The sequence below is a fragment of the Scomber japonicus genome, chromosome 23 (genome assembly GCF_027409825.1).
Source record: "Scomber japonicus isolate fScoJap1 chromosome 23, fScoJap1.pri, whole genome shotgun sequence".
NCBI classification, from domain to species: Eukaryota; Metazoa; Chordata; class Actinopteri; order Scombriformes; family Scombridae; genus Scomber; species Scomber japonicus.
The window spans coordinates 19,376,342-19,393,730 of NC_070600.1; the positions used below are offsets into that span (position 1 = coordinate 19,376,342).

Sequence of the window (17,389 nt, forward strand, 5' to 3'; positions counted from 1 at the left end):
TTACGCGTATGAAGTTGTGGACAAGAGGAGACCGAAGACATCCAGCCACTTAAGAAGGAGGAAAGTAGATTCTCACTTGTATCCTTTCACCGTCGATGTTTTTTTTTTTAAATGTGGGGAATTACAGTAAAGCCCTCGGACAGCGGCTGAACACCGAAAAACACCTAAACGAGTTTGTGGCATTTAATTGAGAGACCAAGCATACCCAACAGTATGCGGTGCAGTTATGGCAGGCAATGGTAAGACAGTCGTGAGGACGCTGGAGGATTTAACGCTTGATTCTGGTTATGGTGGAGCCGCGGACTCGGTCAGATCGTCCAGCGTGTCGTTGTGCTGCTCCGACACGCATCAGTCCTTTCCACATGGGGGCAACTGCTGGCATCTGACAGAATCAATGCACAGCAGACAGAACAGTTTGGACACAGTCAACACCGTCCTGGCGGAGGACACGGAGGTACTGGAGTGCTCGGGTCAGTGCGCCAAGCTGCCCGAGCTGGAGGACGTGCCATGGAGCCTCGGCGAGGTGGAGGGCGCACTGAGGAAAGACGAGGAGCTGATGGTGGGCAACCCGCCACCCGAGGTCTTGGCACGGCTATCAGCTCTCATCAGCCGTGCCCTGGTGAGAGTGGCCCGGGAGGCGCAGCGGCTCAGCCTCCGCTATGCCAAGTGCACCAAGCATGAGATCCAGAGCGCCATCAAGGTGGTGCTCTCATGGACCATCTCCGTCAACTGCATCACGGCTGCCCTCAGCGCCCTTTCCCTCTACAACATGAGCACCGGGGACAAGTTCAGCCGAGGCAAATCTGCGCGCTGCGGGCTGGTCTTCTCCGTGGGGAAGTTCTTCAGGTGGATGGTTGATAGTCGGGTGGCCCTCAGGATCCACGAACACGCTGCCATATACCTCTCCGCCTGCATGGAGAGTCTGTTCAGAGAGGTGTTCAGCCGCGTCCTGCGTAGCGCGCTGGTGGAGAGGGACAACGGGATCCCCAAGTTTACGCTGGAGTCACTGGAGCAAGCCATCAACAACGACTCGGAGATCTGGGGTCTGCTGCAGCCCTACCAACATCTCATATGTGGCAAGAATTCAAGTGGTAAGAAAAGTTTTAAAAAAGAATAACCTATAACATCATTGGTTAGTTGTTGAAATATAAATCACTGAAACAAAACTGGACTCTCTGAACCTTTGGTGCTGGAGGCTTATTTGTGCTCTCAGTCAATACTCCCCATCCTTTCTAAAATCCACTTTATATTTATATATATATATATATAGCATATTCAGTCATTTCCCCCTCAGACACGTAAGGTGCCACTTATTTCTGATGGATGTCCTCTGGTCTAAGAGATATTTAAAAACAAGTGGCTGTATGGCAGAGTGGTGACTCACCTGTGAGTTATAAAGGTTGATTAAATAAAACAGAATTTTCTCAAAAACAAACACCTCCTTCCTAAGTTTTAGCCTTGTCCATTTGTTTGGAGGACAATAGGACTGTAAAATCTGAATATGTGATCAATGAGATATTTTTTTTTACAGTGCATAAAGTAATAATCATGGTTGGTGAACCCAGATGGAAAAAGACTATTAGCGGTGTAATTATGCCAGGGAATAACCACTGCATCTCTGGCTCGTGTAATTTCACTCCAAACAAAAGGACTTGACAGTTTCTTGAATATTTATTACTCTCAGCGTAGACCTCAAGGCCCACCTCTGAAACAGGAGCTTCCTATCTTGGTTATCAAAGCCCCGAAGCAGCAGCAGCAGTCAGAATAGGTATTTATGGTAGAAAAAGATCAAACAAGCTCAAACTTATATTTCTTTGAAGCTATTGTGTTCTCAGACTTTCATTAGAGACAAGAATGTTAATGTTAATGATTGTTTTTGATTCAGTAGTTCATCCAATCTGAGACTCTCAGATGTGCGTGGTGTGCAGAGATGATATGTGTGTCGTGATGTTGCAGAAACAGGATTTGTGTTTATATTGTGCTCTGGCCTTGTTGGTAATGCTATTACTGTCTCACTGCAGAAGGTGTAAGCTGTCAGTGTGGGATGGCCCTCTTATCCAAAGCCCTGAATGAGCTGGCTGAAACTATAAAGCAGAAGGGACTTGAAATGCTATTCTTTAACAGAGTGCCAACCTGGGCCATGCAATATTGACAAAAAAAATAATTAAAAAATCATGCAGCTCTTTTGCTAATTGTTGCAGCAGGATTGTTTTCCCTCAGCACTCAGTGAGATTTGTTTTCTGTCAGCGCTCAGGTAGAAAAACAAAGACGTTGGCTAAGAGAGGAATTTTTCACATGTGCAACCTGTCTTGTGGATGAGCCATGGCTCCACAATAACCCGTCAGAGGGGATTGTTCCAGAAGCAGTCTGAAGAAAAATTGATCTGAAATGTCTGTCATAGGTTCATGAGTCATAGATTTCAAATTCGGTTTCATGGATGCAGGTTTTTCCCACCGTAAAAGGTTCTTTTCTATAATTCAAACCCTTTAGTCTGTGTCATGTACAACCCACACAACAACAATCTAAACACATGAAATAATTAACATAGGAGGTGAATCAGGGGTGCAATGAACTATTATCATTATTATAATTTTCTTTATGGATTAATTGAACTGTTTGGACTATGAAATGTCAAAAAATAGTGGAGAAAATACTCAAGGTGACTTCTTCATATGTCTTGATTTGTCTGATCAACCCCCTGAAAACACAAATATATTAAATATATAATCAGCAAATCATCACATTGGAGAAGCTGGAATCAGAGAATATTTAGTGTCTGTTCTTGAAAAATACCTACATCCATCAATCATTACAATACTGTCAGTTTGCTGATTGACAAATTAGTTAATTGTGTAATTGTTGCAGCTCTATTATGAATAACATATAACTGGTTGAGGGACTTTCCACATCACCATTTAATCCCCTCATCCACCCTCTTATACGTCTTCATATGACAATGCTGTACGCTACTGCTTTGTCTTGAATTTGTAGCAGAGAAACAGGTACCACTCCGTAGACAAGATGCAGTGCCAAGCATGCATCCCCCTCCACTCCTACCCGTGGAACGCATCATTTCCTGCTGGTGCAGAGGAGGCTACAATTTGCTCTCACGCACACCAGCGTGATGTCACTGTGTGACAGCTATGAAGGCGAAAAATGTGACCTACTATCTCTTATCAAATATTTCAAGATGCTGTAGTTGACAGCCATGACCATACTTCAAAAACACATTAAAAATATGTTTGGAAATGAAATGTCAGATCTTTACATTCAGTCATTTGTGTGTAATCTCCCCTTTTTTCGTTGTGCTGTGTTGAGCCTCTGCAAACAAAGCTGATAGGCATGAGACGTGGGAGCAAGCAGGGCTGCCCTTCTTTGAGAGTCACGCTCTCCTGTCTAACATTTTTTTACCTGGAAACAAAAGTGTTGCAGCACATAATGACTAAATCTACATTTCTCTGCACTCCCACTGACCGCACGCGACAGCTGCTGCTCTGACTAATGAGCAAGAGCAAAGTGGAAGCTTTTCTTTACGTCTTTTGTTTTCAGTCATTCAGGCTGGTACATTCTGATTTATGTATTGGATTTCTAATATTTACCATTATAGGAAAAGGACACGTTGTACATATGAAACATGTTGAGAGAGCACATGTTCAAGCTTTTAATGTAGGTGTCTTATGTGGCTTTCATGTGGTTTTTGAAGTTCTTACTGACACTAATTCTGAAAGTAGTAACACCTATAAAATGCTTAACTGTCTACAGTTGGATGATTAGGTGGAGATAAAAGACTGCCATAGAAAATGAAGATAAAAAGATTTGGAAAAGGAAGCTCATAACGAAACCACAACTAACTGTAATTTCTTATTGTTCTTCGCTTCTCATGCAAGGCCAGATGCAGGTTGCATGACTCAAATAGAAAACAGCTCACTGTGATGTTTTTATCAATAAATCCACTAACCAAATTGACAAAACACTGTAGGATTGGCACCAAATAAACCTAAATGACCAATACAAAAACAATTCATATGAGCGTTTTCTGATCTGCCACCTCTATTGCTGAGATTTGGTTAAGTTTAGGCAATTAAAATGGCTTGGTCATTGTAAGGGTTTGGGAAATATTGTTTTCATGTGGTCAAATAATAACAATGAAGAGAAAATATTCAAACCACAGTCTTCTCTGTCAGACACACGCTTTGTTTATTCAACCAGAGACCCTGACCTCAAAGCTGAGAGGATTTTGTGGCACTAAAAGAGTCATGCTACGCTTGCCTTTGATTCTGAGTGAGAATGGTCATTCTGCATGATGTTGCTTGTTAGGAAAATGTAAAAACTGGTTGTTTTAAGTGCATATATCATAGTGTCTCTAATATGCATAAGTCTTATACCAAGGAGTTAATGTCCCTAACTTATGCTACCATACCACCATAGCTAAAATGAACCAAGTTGTTGAAGTTATTCAACCGTAAACCTTCTATAGCACATTTTGACCACTTGGGGGCAGCGAAAACAACCTTTAAACACAACACTGACATAATATCACTTTTTACGTTGATATGGGAAACTTGTTAGTATGGAGGTGTTTATTTAGACATCCAATATTAATCAACTGGGCATTCTCCTTTTTAGATACATTTGTTTTCAGCAACTCTTGAGAGAAAAACGGACTCTTTAGTTGCTATGTACTCCAATATGTTCACCAGATAGTTGCTAACTTTGTCTGTCTGCCGTTTGGTGCCGAGCTGGTATCGTCCAGTGAGTTTTAAGAGCTTCATGACCTTCAAAATGTCAATGGGAGCATTGAAAGTGAGCCAAAATAGTAGAAACTATGTGCTGTAAAACTAAAACAATGAGCTGAAAATGTTAAAAAAAGCCTTGTAGAGTTGGGGGGAACTGCAGAGTCGGGTAATTCTTTGTGTGTTTTACAAATAGTTGAAAAGTATGATTATAGCAGCTTTAACCCAAACCTTAACTTTATCCTGTTTTGTCTATATCACTATATGTATAGTACCAATCAGGTGGTCTGTAAAAATGCTGCAGGTGAAAATCTGTATTGAATCTGTATAGTTTCTGGCAAGGATTCCCCATGTTGGACTCTTTCTTCCCAGTCATGTTAAACCATCGAATGACAAGTGACGTCAGAAACAAAAAAGCATGGTCATCAGCTTCTAAACCTGCCGGGGTGGCTGTTAATTTTGGAATCCCGAATGACTTGATTGTATCTGATGATGTCTATCATTTGCCGTGACCTTCCCCAAGGAACTGATTCAACCTCCGCAGGACAGATGACACAACATAATGGAATTGCATAGCCTGCTATAGTCAGTCTATTAAATTAGCAGCGGGGTGTCTGTTCTCCCTCCTTCTTCTGTCTCTGTCTTTCACACCATATTTTATTGTGTTTTCTGCTAGGAGGCGGGCTCGGCACTTGCATATTTATTTTGCACTGTGGTTTTTAATAAGCTCAACTCATAACCGCATGATTCTGGCAAAGCCTTTGTTGTCCATTCTGTTATTATTTTCAGCCTGTCCTTCCCTTCCTCGGGGTGGACTCACAGATGAGCTGACAGATTGCTGTCATTCTGGTGGGGATGCAAACACCCGAGCAGGCAAGGGTTGTGATGGATTTTTATGTCATGGTAATTTCATAAAACCAAGGGCTTCACCTACACCAGCCCATCTCATTTTCAGGGGAAGGCATCAGTAATTGCGAAGTTATTTGAAGTTATTTTCTGGGGCCGAGATGTATTTTATAAGCTGCATCAGTTTCTAGTTTTCCTTTCATGTTACCAACTTGTAAAAATATTGACTTTCATTTCATATGCTTCACTAGTAGGGATTCCGAAAACACCTATAACTCTGCTCTGGGCTACGGGGACGAGTCCAATGTTGTGGTTTTATTACTTCCATGTCATTGGAGCGTGGATCCCCTTTTCTCTTTTCAGAAACTAGGTGAATGCACTGGGTCAGGATGAGATAATGAGACGAGTGTGATATCGGTGAATGCCCTAATGTTGTGAGGGAGGGAAAAGCGGGAGGAGAAACTAGGCTGGAGTGTCAGCTGAAATGAGGTGGTGGTGAGGGGGCATTGGCGCAGGTCCCCAAGAGATATAATTACCATGCAGCTCTCTTTAATTAACACTTGTGCTTATCTAGTAGTCATTAAGATTAGGAATTAGCGACGGGAAACACCAGGGAAATGGAGAGAACAAAGATGATAATTCCTCTCATTCATCTTTAATACCCGTTGTGCAGGTTGACGTCGGCATGATTCATCTGATTGGTCCGCGTCCCAGATAACATGTCTTCGAGACATTCAGAACGGTGGATTGTCTCTACCATGGGTCCTTATTGAACAGTTAGGACAAAAAAATAAGTTATTGCATCACCTGTCCTTGATGTCAACACATTTCTACACTCTCAGCACAGATGCCTCCATGTCTGATCAGGAAACTGGCATCAAACACTTCTCCGAGATCCCTGCAGGATTACATTGTTTTGAAGGAATGTCAGGACGTTAACGATGTTGGCTGTCAGTACATTTGAGTGTTCATGTCATCAAAAAGGAACAATGGCGAGACCTTGGATGTGATTTTTTTTTTTTTTATCACAACTGAGAACTGATAACAAAGTCAGTATTTGAGAATTTAAAAACATCTGACAAGGACAATACTAAAAAGGACATGAGCACTTTAACAATAAACTTGTTAGTGCTAGCTGCCAATGTTTCTGTACTGCCATAGAGAGTATTTATCTGTTGATTTACTGTACAGATACCAATATGGAAACATTGGCAGATAAAGGTCTCACAGCCTGGCAGATGTATTGGTTAGATGCTAATATGAAAGCAGATTTAGATTTCAGTATAAAAACAAATGTGCTATTTATTTTTTCTCTGACTAACTTGGTGCCTGAAAAACATCCAAATTGGGAGCATGTCAGTGTTTCCTCAGATCAGTATCACCTCCGATGAAGTAATGTTTTCGCCCCTGCCTGTCTGTTTGATTGTTTGTAGTTGCCGAAAGGGGTGGAGGAGTTGCAATGGTTGTGGCATGTCACAAAAAGGAGCATAACTTTCGATATCTCAAAAAGTTATGGACGGATACCCGTAAAAGCTCATAATTGTACCGGATCACAGAAACCTTTTGAGCGCTTTTTCTGAAAACATTATCAACTCAGGAATCCTCCTTTATGCTAGCAAGCTAAGATTGGGAGAAAACTGAGGAAACACTGTTGTAAAAGTGAGTAAAATCAGTTCAGAGGTCGACATCAGTAGCTATCAGTCAAGCTAACACCTCAATAGCTAACTTAGCCTCCACAGTCCAATAAGCTAAAGCTAAATCTTTTTTCAACACAGCAACTGGCATGTACTGAAGCCTATTAGTTCACTGGCACACATAACCTTAGTTTGTACGTTTGATCTGTTCATATTACATTCAAGTCACAGATCTACGCTTATCTTCTTCTGAAAGATAAATCCCTGGCGATCTTTCAAATCCCAGAGCGGAGTTTAAAACATCCACAGCAGTTTTTAAAAGTATTTCCAGATTCACCAACACTTCTGACCATTTGGATTTAAAAAAAATACTCTTTCTGCTTCACAATAATGAGACATTTTAACCTCTTTTACCAATCTTGAAACAATTTTCTCATCCAAAAGCAGATGTTAGCCATACCTGACTTATTGCTTTGGTCATTACGTATTTACCCTCCAGTGGAAAGCATTAATATAGATAATATACCTGATAATAAAAACGCTTTAATTCCGATTCTGTGTGGTACAAATTGAGTGGGAAAATCACATCTGGCTTACAACAAACATTCTTTCTGCACATCTGGGTTTCCTTAGGTTTATGTGTTATCAATATTGTGGCTGTTGTCTTCAATCATGGCTCAATCAGAGTTGTAATAAGACAGCAACAGCACACAGGGAGACGTTTCTTTGTCCTTGTTCTTTGTTGGTTCTCAGGTAACACTGAGAAAGTACAAAAGCATCCCATGTGTGCAGTAGTTTGCCATGCTTTTCTCTGAATTTTTCACACTCTGCCCAAGACCAAGTTGAAAGATGTGCAGGCGCTATGCTGTGTAATCACGTCCATCTGTTGACCTTTTGACCCGTGCTACAGGAGTGATGTCGGTACAACAGGTGGGCGATTGGTGCAGAAGTTAGCCGTGTTTGATGAGTTTCTTCAAGACTCACACCTCAGCGGGTGGGGAAGAAATCAGTGGAAAACAATGCCGCAATGTTAAATTGACCTAATTGTACATACTAAGTTTAGCAAACACACAGCACAATGATGCCAGCCCAATGAGATGAGACACATCCTGAAAGTCTGAGACTCACTGGGGCTCGTTTGATGTCGACACAACTTGTGACAGCGGCTGTCAGAACATACTGTGTTATTTGATGTCATCTGTCAGCACTACAAAAAGTGAATTCCCTACTGATAGGGCCGTGATGCTACATAGAGTTTTAGCCAAAGTAATAATTTCATGCCTTTTTTTTTTTTTAATTCTGTATTTTTCAAAAACATGGTTGCAGATTTATTTTTATTTGTAATGAGAGTCTTAGTGTTGCAGGATGTCAAACGTCACATGCATTAAAGAGTCAGTTAACTCAAATGATCAAAAAAACATATAGTCAAAGGTTTGGTTTCAGTCTTAATGTCACATCAATGGGACTTTTTTTTTCTTTCATTTCTGCTGCACTGCTGTATGAAACTAAGTGGTCAGTCCAGACTGAAATGTCTAAACAACTAGTAGATGAATTGCCATAAAATGTTGTCTAGACATTCAAGGCTCCCAGACAATGAATCATGCAGACTTTCGTGATCTCTTGACTTTTCCTGTTGAGCCACCATTATGCCTCTCAACAATTATTGGATGGATTGCCTTTAGATTTGGTCCAGGCATTAGTGTTCTTATGATAATATAAAAATACATCAGTGATCTCTTAACCTTTTAATCAAATGCTGACACCAAGCCAAAATTTGAATTACTTCAATATTCTGGTGATGAAATACCTGGAAGAAAAAAAAAAAAAAAAAAAAGCCACTCTCATCAGCCTCAGTTGTACAGTACTTTGCTTTTGAATGCAAATTAGCAAATGTTAACCTTGTAAGTAAAGAAACTTAATTTCTTTTGCCCCTTTCAAAACCAGAGTTACAAGGTGCGTCACAAAATACAGCACAATAACATAAGGGTGCAATTTCAAGATAAATTCAACATAGATGAATAGAAGTAGAGATAGAGAACATAGATTAATTACATTCATTTTCTTAAACCTACAACTGAGCCCGCACTGGCTTCAGAAATTTTAGAAATTGGTATCTCAAAACTTGTCTTAAGTAAAATAAATTACAGGCTCGGCTCTGAATCGTACAGCTCAGGCATAACTGAACTCCAGCAGATTTTAAAATCAAAAAGTGAGATGTTATTGAGCTGTGGCGATGCTCGATCATGTAGTTTCCGATTATGCGAGGTGAAATCAGTTAGGTTTCATTCTCAGTGAAAAACCACTTTATATCCTGTCAGTTATACGCTATATGTTCCTCCCTCTGAGATGGCAGCAGGTTTCTGTTATCACCACATACTCTCTTGTTACATTGAACCTGCAGTCCTTCTCTATCTTTGCTGATGATGCTTTTGATCATCACACCTTCAGAACAAACTAAATCTTTGGTACTATGTAGCTCACAAATCTCCTGTGTGCTTTAGAAACTGACAATCCTTCTATATCCTTCAATTTTTTTTTTTTTAATTGACTTGTCTTCTCATTTGTTTGTTGTTGCTACGATTTCAACTTGTCAGACTGGTGCCATTTCTATTTTCAATGCCTATTTTTCTGTAAAGCACTTTTTGTTTTTGCATCTGTTAAAGGTGCTACACAAATAAACTTTATTTTTTTCACAATAAATCCCAGTCCAGTTTGAGTTGTTGAAATTTCCAGGAAAAGAGAAGAGAGGGAAATAGTCCAAAACTAATATCAAGACTTACGAGAAAACATCCCCATGACTAAAGCTATTCAGCAGTTTTGAAACTCAGGCGTTACTACATGAGTCAAAGTATTGACCGATTGTGAAATGTTTGCCTTTCTGTAACATTGATGTCATTAATAGACAGGGAATGAGGAAGTTGGTCCTCTGACACTCATTTATTGAGTCAGAGATTGTTTCTGTATTTCTGGGATTTTTCGTGATTGCTTTTTTGAACCTGTGGTCAATAAATAGGGCAGGCAGGGTTATTTCAAACTGTTTTTTCTCATGATACCGAAAAGGGGATTTTCTTAAGGTTAAAACCACCATGAGATCAACAATTTAGCATTGCAAAAGCATTGCAAAGGCAGTTGGATGCAATCATATCAAATCAACAATGTATTCAAGCTTGGTTTGCTTACTCATTACTACTCAGCCTGTGTGCTATTGAATTAAGCAGGCGGACTGATGACTTACATTGTTCCAGTACCATTTGAGCTGTTTTTAAAAGCAGCAGGCATCAATCACAACTTCCCCCTTGTACTTATTATCTTCCTCCTACTATTATTCCACACACATACCACAGACTCTTGGAGTTAAAGTTGTTTAAATGTGAACAGAAACACATTCAAGCCACAAACAAAATGTATCAAACGGACTTCTGAATGCAGCGTCACATTGGTATTGTTTTTGAGTGCTCTGCGGCAGACTGTGTGTATGCGGTTATTGACACCATCCTCTCTGTTGACTGTACTTCAAAATGAAAGGAAGTGACAGATGTATATCTCTCCACTGGCTCCTTTTCTCCAGACAATCTCTGCTCTCGCTCTCCCTCGCTTCACTTCAAATTGAACTGAAATTTGTATTCCCCTCACTTTTTTTTTGTAAGCGCAGTACTCTAAAACTATAAATATTGCAGCGTGGTGGTTATTGTGCATATTTTTCAATTTTTTCAAAAGAAGATAAAACTATTTTTGGACGTATTATTTTGAAGCAGCGTTGAAGCCTCTCGGAAGGGTGTTTCCCATGGCAACATCTGACTTGCTGTATATATGAATGTAGAGCTTGAATCAATATCAATTTTTGTTTCTTCATAACATTCATGTGTAAAATGTCGACATCTTCAAAGTCAAGTTATTAAAAAGTGGGTGATGCTTGGCGACTTTAGCTGCCTGGAGACACTAGCCCTAACCCTAACCCTGTACCACAAACATGATTGGTCATTATCTAAAATTCAAAACCCATGAGGAAATTAATTTAACTAATGTTGGCTATTACATCTATCATCTTTTGTTTTTGGTGGGGGTTTTTTCCCAATGTGAAGGATAAAGCTGGTGGTTGTCTTTTCTTGTCTTGTTTAGAAAAGGCTCCAAAACCGAATAACAGCGATCACGTTTTCAGTCTCTAGAGAGTAGTTCTGTGTACTGCAGGCGCCACTGAGAATGTACAGGAAACGTGTTTTTAATAGTTTTTGGGAGAACAATGGAAATCTACAACACAGAAGAATAAAAATCTTCGTCTTTGGATTCACACACAACACTTCTAAGTAAGATGAGTCCATTGTTGGTTTGGCTTTACACATGAGATTTACTGACAATAAAAAAATATAGAAAATTGTCGTATTTTTCAAATGTTTATTGGATATTTTTGTTACATCCAACACACTCGGGGTAGGAAAAACATATCCCCCCCCTCCCCTTTCTCGCTCATCTTCCCCTGCTGTACAAATCTCTGTCCTTTCACTCAACAAGCTGGCATTTCTTCTACTCTTTTGGTTTCCTGTAAACTTTAGGAGAACTTCCTACGCAAACAGGAAGTCTTTCATGTGTCTTCAGCGTACCTCGGTTTGTCTGTACCTTTTGTGTCGGAGCCTTCCTCTTGGTGGGTCACATTTTTCTTCAATGTGATAGTTAGCCGATGTCTGCCAGCAGTCTCTATAAGCGCAGATTACTAAAAACTTTAACATGATTACTTGGCTTCCACTCGTCTGCGCTTCGTGTTCTAGCAGCAGTGATTAAAGGCTTTACGAGAATCAACAAGAAAGAGTTTCTCACACTGCTTTTCATGCTTGCATGTCAACACATAGACAAGACCCGATCCGGAGAAGTGCTGCACTTTTTCTCTTCACGCATCGCCACTTTAAACTTCACCGTGGCCTCGACCAGAGGGCAATAACCTTTTTTGTTTACTTTGTTTGACTGTAATTTCAGCATGGATGAGCTGCAGTAAGTTGGTTTTAAGGGATCAAGACAGATTAAGAGCTGAATGTTAGCATCTCTGCTAGTTGGATGATTTCATACAAAACACCTCACAGAAGATTTCTCTCAGCTGGTGGCCGGCAGTGGTGCATCTCCTCTACCAAGTTTTATCCATAGGCTTAGCAAGAACACATAATTTGTCCGCCTGCATTGAATTATGTAATACTTGTGTAATACCTGTAAATTATGTACCAAGAGAAGCTTCTAAATATACAGTAGAGTCTGTCTCCTCTTCGTGATTATAGACAGAAAGCAGAGATATCAGATTTTTGATGAATAAGATGTTTTATGTCTACTTTTATATGTACAGTATGTAGTGCTGCATCACCATGTCCTCTTGTCCCTTATTGTTAATTGATCTTCATCAGACCAACTTATCTTTTTTCTTTCGCCACTCATTAATTACTTAATTTGATGATAATTTTATATAGTCGCTTCGTCTAAAACAAATTTAAATGCTTTTCTCTAACAGTATAATATGCAATTTAAAAAAATCTAAGCTCAAAGTTGCATTTTGGAGCTTTCAACTGCAGTTTTCATTGAGCAGATGAATAATTTGCTGAATGAAGACAATGAGAGGCCGTTAAAAGCTGTTTTTGACTTTGAGCTTTAATAGTTTTTTAATACATGTAATACAGCTGTTGGTCTGAAAATGCTTGTTTTAATGATTGATTTAATGATTGTTTTAATGATTATCTATTGACATACAGTGAAATCATATTGCGGTAACATAATCATATCATTGTACAAAAAAACGTTATTTAATTGATTGATTCTCAGAAAATTGCAAATTAAATAGTAAGTTACACATATGACCAGAGCTGCATCGATTAGTCACTTAATCAATTAGTAGTTAGCCAGAAAATGTATCTATTTTTAGTTTTGAGTCATTTTGAGTCATTTTGTAAGTAAGAAAAATGCAGACAGAGTGAATATTTTGTGGTTTCTTTAGTTCTCTGTGATGGTAAACTGAATGTCTTTTGGTAATGGTCTGCTTATTATGACAAAACAAAACATTTGAGGTTGCAACTTGAGCTTTTGGAAACGGTAATAGAAAATATTTGCCATTTTCTGACTCTTCATGGTTGCTTAATCAAGAAAATTAACAGATGAATTGATAATAAAAAATAATAGTTTGTTGCAGCCCTACATGTGACACTTCATTGGCTTATCCATTTTGGTGAAAAATATTAATATCATGATATTAATTTCATAGACATTGCTCAGTTATAAGTGAATACAATTCTTTTCATGCTTGGTGATCACATGGATATACCCTCTTTCCATTAGCAACTGGAAACTGAGATTGAAAGTAAATGTTGCACACAGATAAATTAAGAGTGAAAAGTAGCTTGAGATAACTTCAGTTGTGATTTGGCTCTATATAAATGAAGATGTATTGATTGATTGATTGAGATAAGTCGAGCCTCCTGCTCACAGTGAAACAGGCTTTTAGTGTGTTGTGTTGTGCTACTTTGTGCCATTACAGCACTTAATTAATGAGGGCTGAGTGTGTGATCAGTTCCTGGCTGTTCTCAGGTGGCGATGGGGAAATTAATCTCCTTGCTCTGGGGAGAACCATCTGGTGCCACAGTGACACCAAACATGCCAATGATAGCGATACCAAGCATTCTGGGTAATGGAGTCTAGGGAAAAACCATCTGTGATTAAGACCCACACTTCTGCTAAACTTGGAAAGCACTCTGCCTCCCCTGCTCCGCTTTGTTTGCCCGCTCTACCATTTAATCCTGTCTTGACAAGTGCAATCGCCGACTCACACATGCAGCCCACAATAACAAAAGGAGCACCTCTTTTTTTAAAACATTTTTTGTTGTTGCTTTTAAAGCTGTTACATAAGCCGTTTCTCAATGAGCAGTCATTGAGAAACAGCGACAGTGACATCGTCCCACAACAGTATTCCTGTACTTTCTTACAACTCGAATGAAGATGTAGCAATTTTGTTCAGTGCTGCAGTGTAGGCAGGAACACTTCCTCCCACTGACATCAGGCATTTCATAACGATTGCACGACAAACGTTGAAAGGAAAGCTACAAGGCGAACTTCTACTCAGTTCAATCAGTGCCTGTTTGCTGCACTCACCAGCTCCTCTTGGCGACTTTTCTCCTGAGTATTTGCCCCTTTATTGATGTTTAAGGTGCAGTAGCAGAAGTGGAATATAAGTATTTTAATTAGTGCAATCATAATTAGTGCCTTAGACTGAGTCTTAGATGATTTTAATTGCAATCTCCAACCTAACCACTAGATTCCACTAAACCCTACACACTCGTCTTTTAATTAGACATTTGATGCCGCCTGTCTCGTCCTCTAATAGCTGTTTATTTTATCTTAACGAGGGCAGCTAAAGAATTGAGAGCATGTACAGTAACAGCCACAGACCTAAATAATAATAATAATAATGATGATATTTCCATAGAAAGTGGTGGTGGTGGTGGTAAGCGATTGGGGGATTATATACAGCTAAAAAAGCACCATGTTTCTGATGAATATGATGGTTAATTACCTGAAATGGGTTTGGCACTTTGTTTTTTTAATGTATAAATCTAAAGTTAATATCGTGGCCTCTTAACTCTTAGTAAAGAGCATGAATACAAACAGCAAGTGACCTTGTGCTCCTATAGAGTCCTAAAAAAATCATCTCTAATAAGTTTAACAGAGATTTTTTTGTGGAGGAATGTTGAAAGTGAAACTAAAAACATGACATAGGAATTTAGGTGTGTGTGAAACAAATAGTTTCCCAGTGACAGTCATTCATCTCCATTTTGTTCTGTAGCCAAGCTTGGTTTCTTTGTTTATAGGCGGTCTCCTAATACATGTGTGCACCTGTAACTTTAACACCTCATTGCATTGTAACACATGACTGTTATGCTTTGAGGTTTTCTTTTTAATGTTTTTAGTTTTGTTCTGCTGTCACCGGTCTGGTTGAACCTGTTTTGCGTCATCCTAACGCTCTGACATGACAGACAAGTAGAGACACAGTTTGCTGCAGACGGGTTGCATCATAGCTCTTGTTTACCGTGCTCTGATTCATTGCCAATAACCGTACTAATACAGAAATGCATATCAACACCCAAACAGGTGTCTGAACACACACAGTCGCTCCTGCACGTTTGTATTACTGCGCCTGTGGGAGTGTTTAGTAATTATAGTCATAAAACATACCACAACATGCATATTTGGGCTCTTCCCTGAACTTTGTACATCAATCCTAATCAGACTCTAAAATTCAGTTTGAAATCCAAACTAATCCTTTAAAGTACTTTTAAAAGCAGTGAAAGTAAGCAAAGTCTTAAAATCTTGCAAAATATTATAGACTCTCACTAGATCTCATCAGGGCAGCATCAGACATGTATTTCTATACTTGTGAGGACTACAAGTATCGAGGTCTCTGGTCCTGTTTAAGCTAAATGAGCTGTTGTGCTTGGTTGTAACTCCTCTTTATATGTTAAGGTAATGTGTTAGAACTGCAACAATAAGTCCATTAATCTAATCTAAATCAATCCACAAAAAAATAATTGTCAATATTGGCACTTGTTTTGAGTCTTTATTTGTGAAAAAATGTCCAAATTCTCTGGTTCCAGCTTCTTTAATGCATTTTTTCCCTATTCTGAATATAGTTAACTCAATATATTTGGGTTATGGACGATTGGTTGAGACTAATGAGGAAATTTCATTGTGATTGACATTTTTCATCATTTTCTGACAATTCATTGAGAAAATAATCAATAAATCAATCAATAATAATAAAAAATAATCATCTCTAAACATGTGTGCATCCAGTTCACTGTCTTGACTCTTGGCTGCTATGAACTCAGATGTTGAAACATAAGTATAGAGATTGAAACCATAATGACTCATTGAAATAAAAAGACTGACTCAGTATTTCTCGAGAGAAGTTGATGCTTTTTAATCTGATGTGCCAGATGGTTTATTACACAGAACCATATAAGCAGTCGCCCATGGACACTGTTTAGAGAAGGGCAGGCACTTTCAGAAAATACTAGACAGGTGATTGGATGAACCATCTGTCCATCACCATCTGTCTCTCACCGTCTTACCTGTCGAGGCAGCTGGATTCATGACGCTGATTGCTTCAGACACAAGCACATAACTTTGAAGCATGACAGATTCTTGTGTGATCTCGTGAGTTTGCAAATCCAGCTGCCTTGCAAGTTAAGATGCTTTTTGAATGGTTCAGCTGAAGCCGGCATCTAGTGGCTGTCAGTAGCATTGCACTTTAAGGTATTTCCACATGGCATCAGCATTAAGTAGTAGTTGCTGCATTATTATGATGCTTTAGTTGCCGCCAATTACACTAAAAACGATTTCACAGCTTAGTTGGATCACTGTTATGCAATGATCTATTATTTTGGTCACCTTCAGAAATGTAATAAAATGATTTATGCTGCAGAAAGGTGTTTTATATATGTTATCCATCTTATATCGCATCATTTCAAATATATCTTTCATTTTCAGATAGATGTCGTTATCCTGAATAAGAACATTATTCAATGAAAGGTCGGGGCTAATGTGAGAGCATTAGATGAAAAGGCTACAAGTAGGACAAAAATGCCCTGTTGGTCTTTACAAAGATAGAAGTACAAGAGCACTAACACACACACACACGCACACGCACGTACACACACACGCGGGTTATGAGTGCCAGGGAACAATGCAGCATTGTCACTCACCTGCTGTGTCTGCTGCACCCATGTGTGATAAAGACAGCTTGTGTAACTTACAGTGTCTGGTCTATTTTTGTTGGATGCACTAACAGATTTTCTCAGAGCCTGTAACATTATCATCATATTAATGCAACAGCAAAAAAACAAAAAAACAACAGCAAAAAAACAGAAAGAAGTTGTAATTTATATGTCAAGCAGCTTTAATCTCAGAGCTCGTGCCATCACTAAGTGCACAGATAGGTTTTCATGCATATCCTGCACTGCCAAGTTTATTCACCAAGGAACTCATTCACCTATGCTAATGCACACCTACACAAGACAGCATGCTACCATTCCTGCATCCACACATTCACCGTTGTACATAATCCTCAGGCTTCAACGCAGCAGATTTTTTATTATTTTATATTTTCTTTTTTTTCACCACACTCAATCTCATCACAGTATACCCACAATCCAT

General features: G+C 39.2%; 1 protein-coding gene across 3 annotated transcripts in view; it reads left to right on the plus strand.

Moving 5' to 3' along the window:
- The first annotated feature begins 199 nt into the window (after positions 1-199).
- The window catches only part of LOC128385366 (ankyrin repeat and BTB/POZ domain-containing protein 3-A), a 198,104-nt gene continuing 180,914 nt past the window's right edge, over positions 200-17,389 (plus strand). For 2 of the 3 annotated variants that reach the window (XM_053344233.1, XM_053344234.1), the window contains exon 1: positions 227-1,091. In XM_053344233.1, the coding sequence (XP_053200208.1) occupies positions 227-1,091 (865 nt within the window). Of the gene's footprint in view, positions 1,092-17,389 lie in introns of all 3 variants that reach the window. The other variant, XM_053344235.1, reaches the window with a different exon arrangement.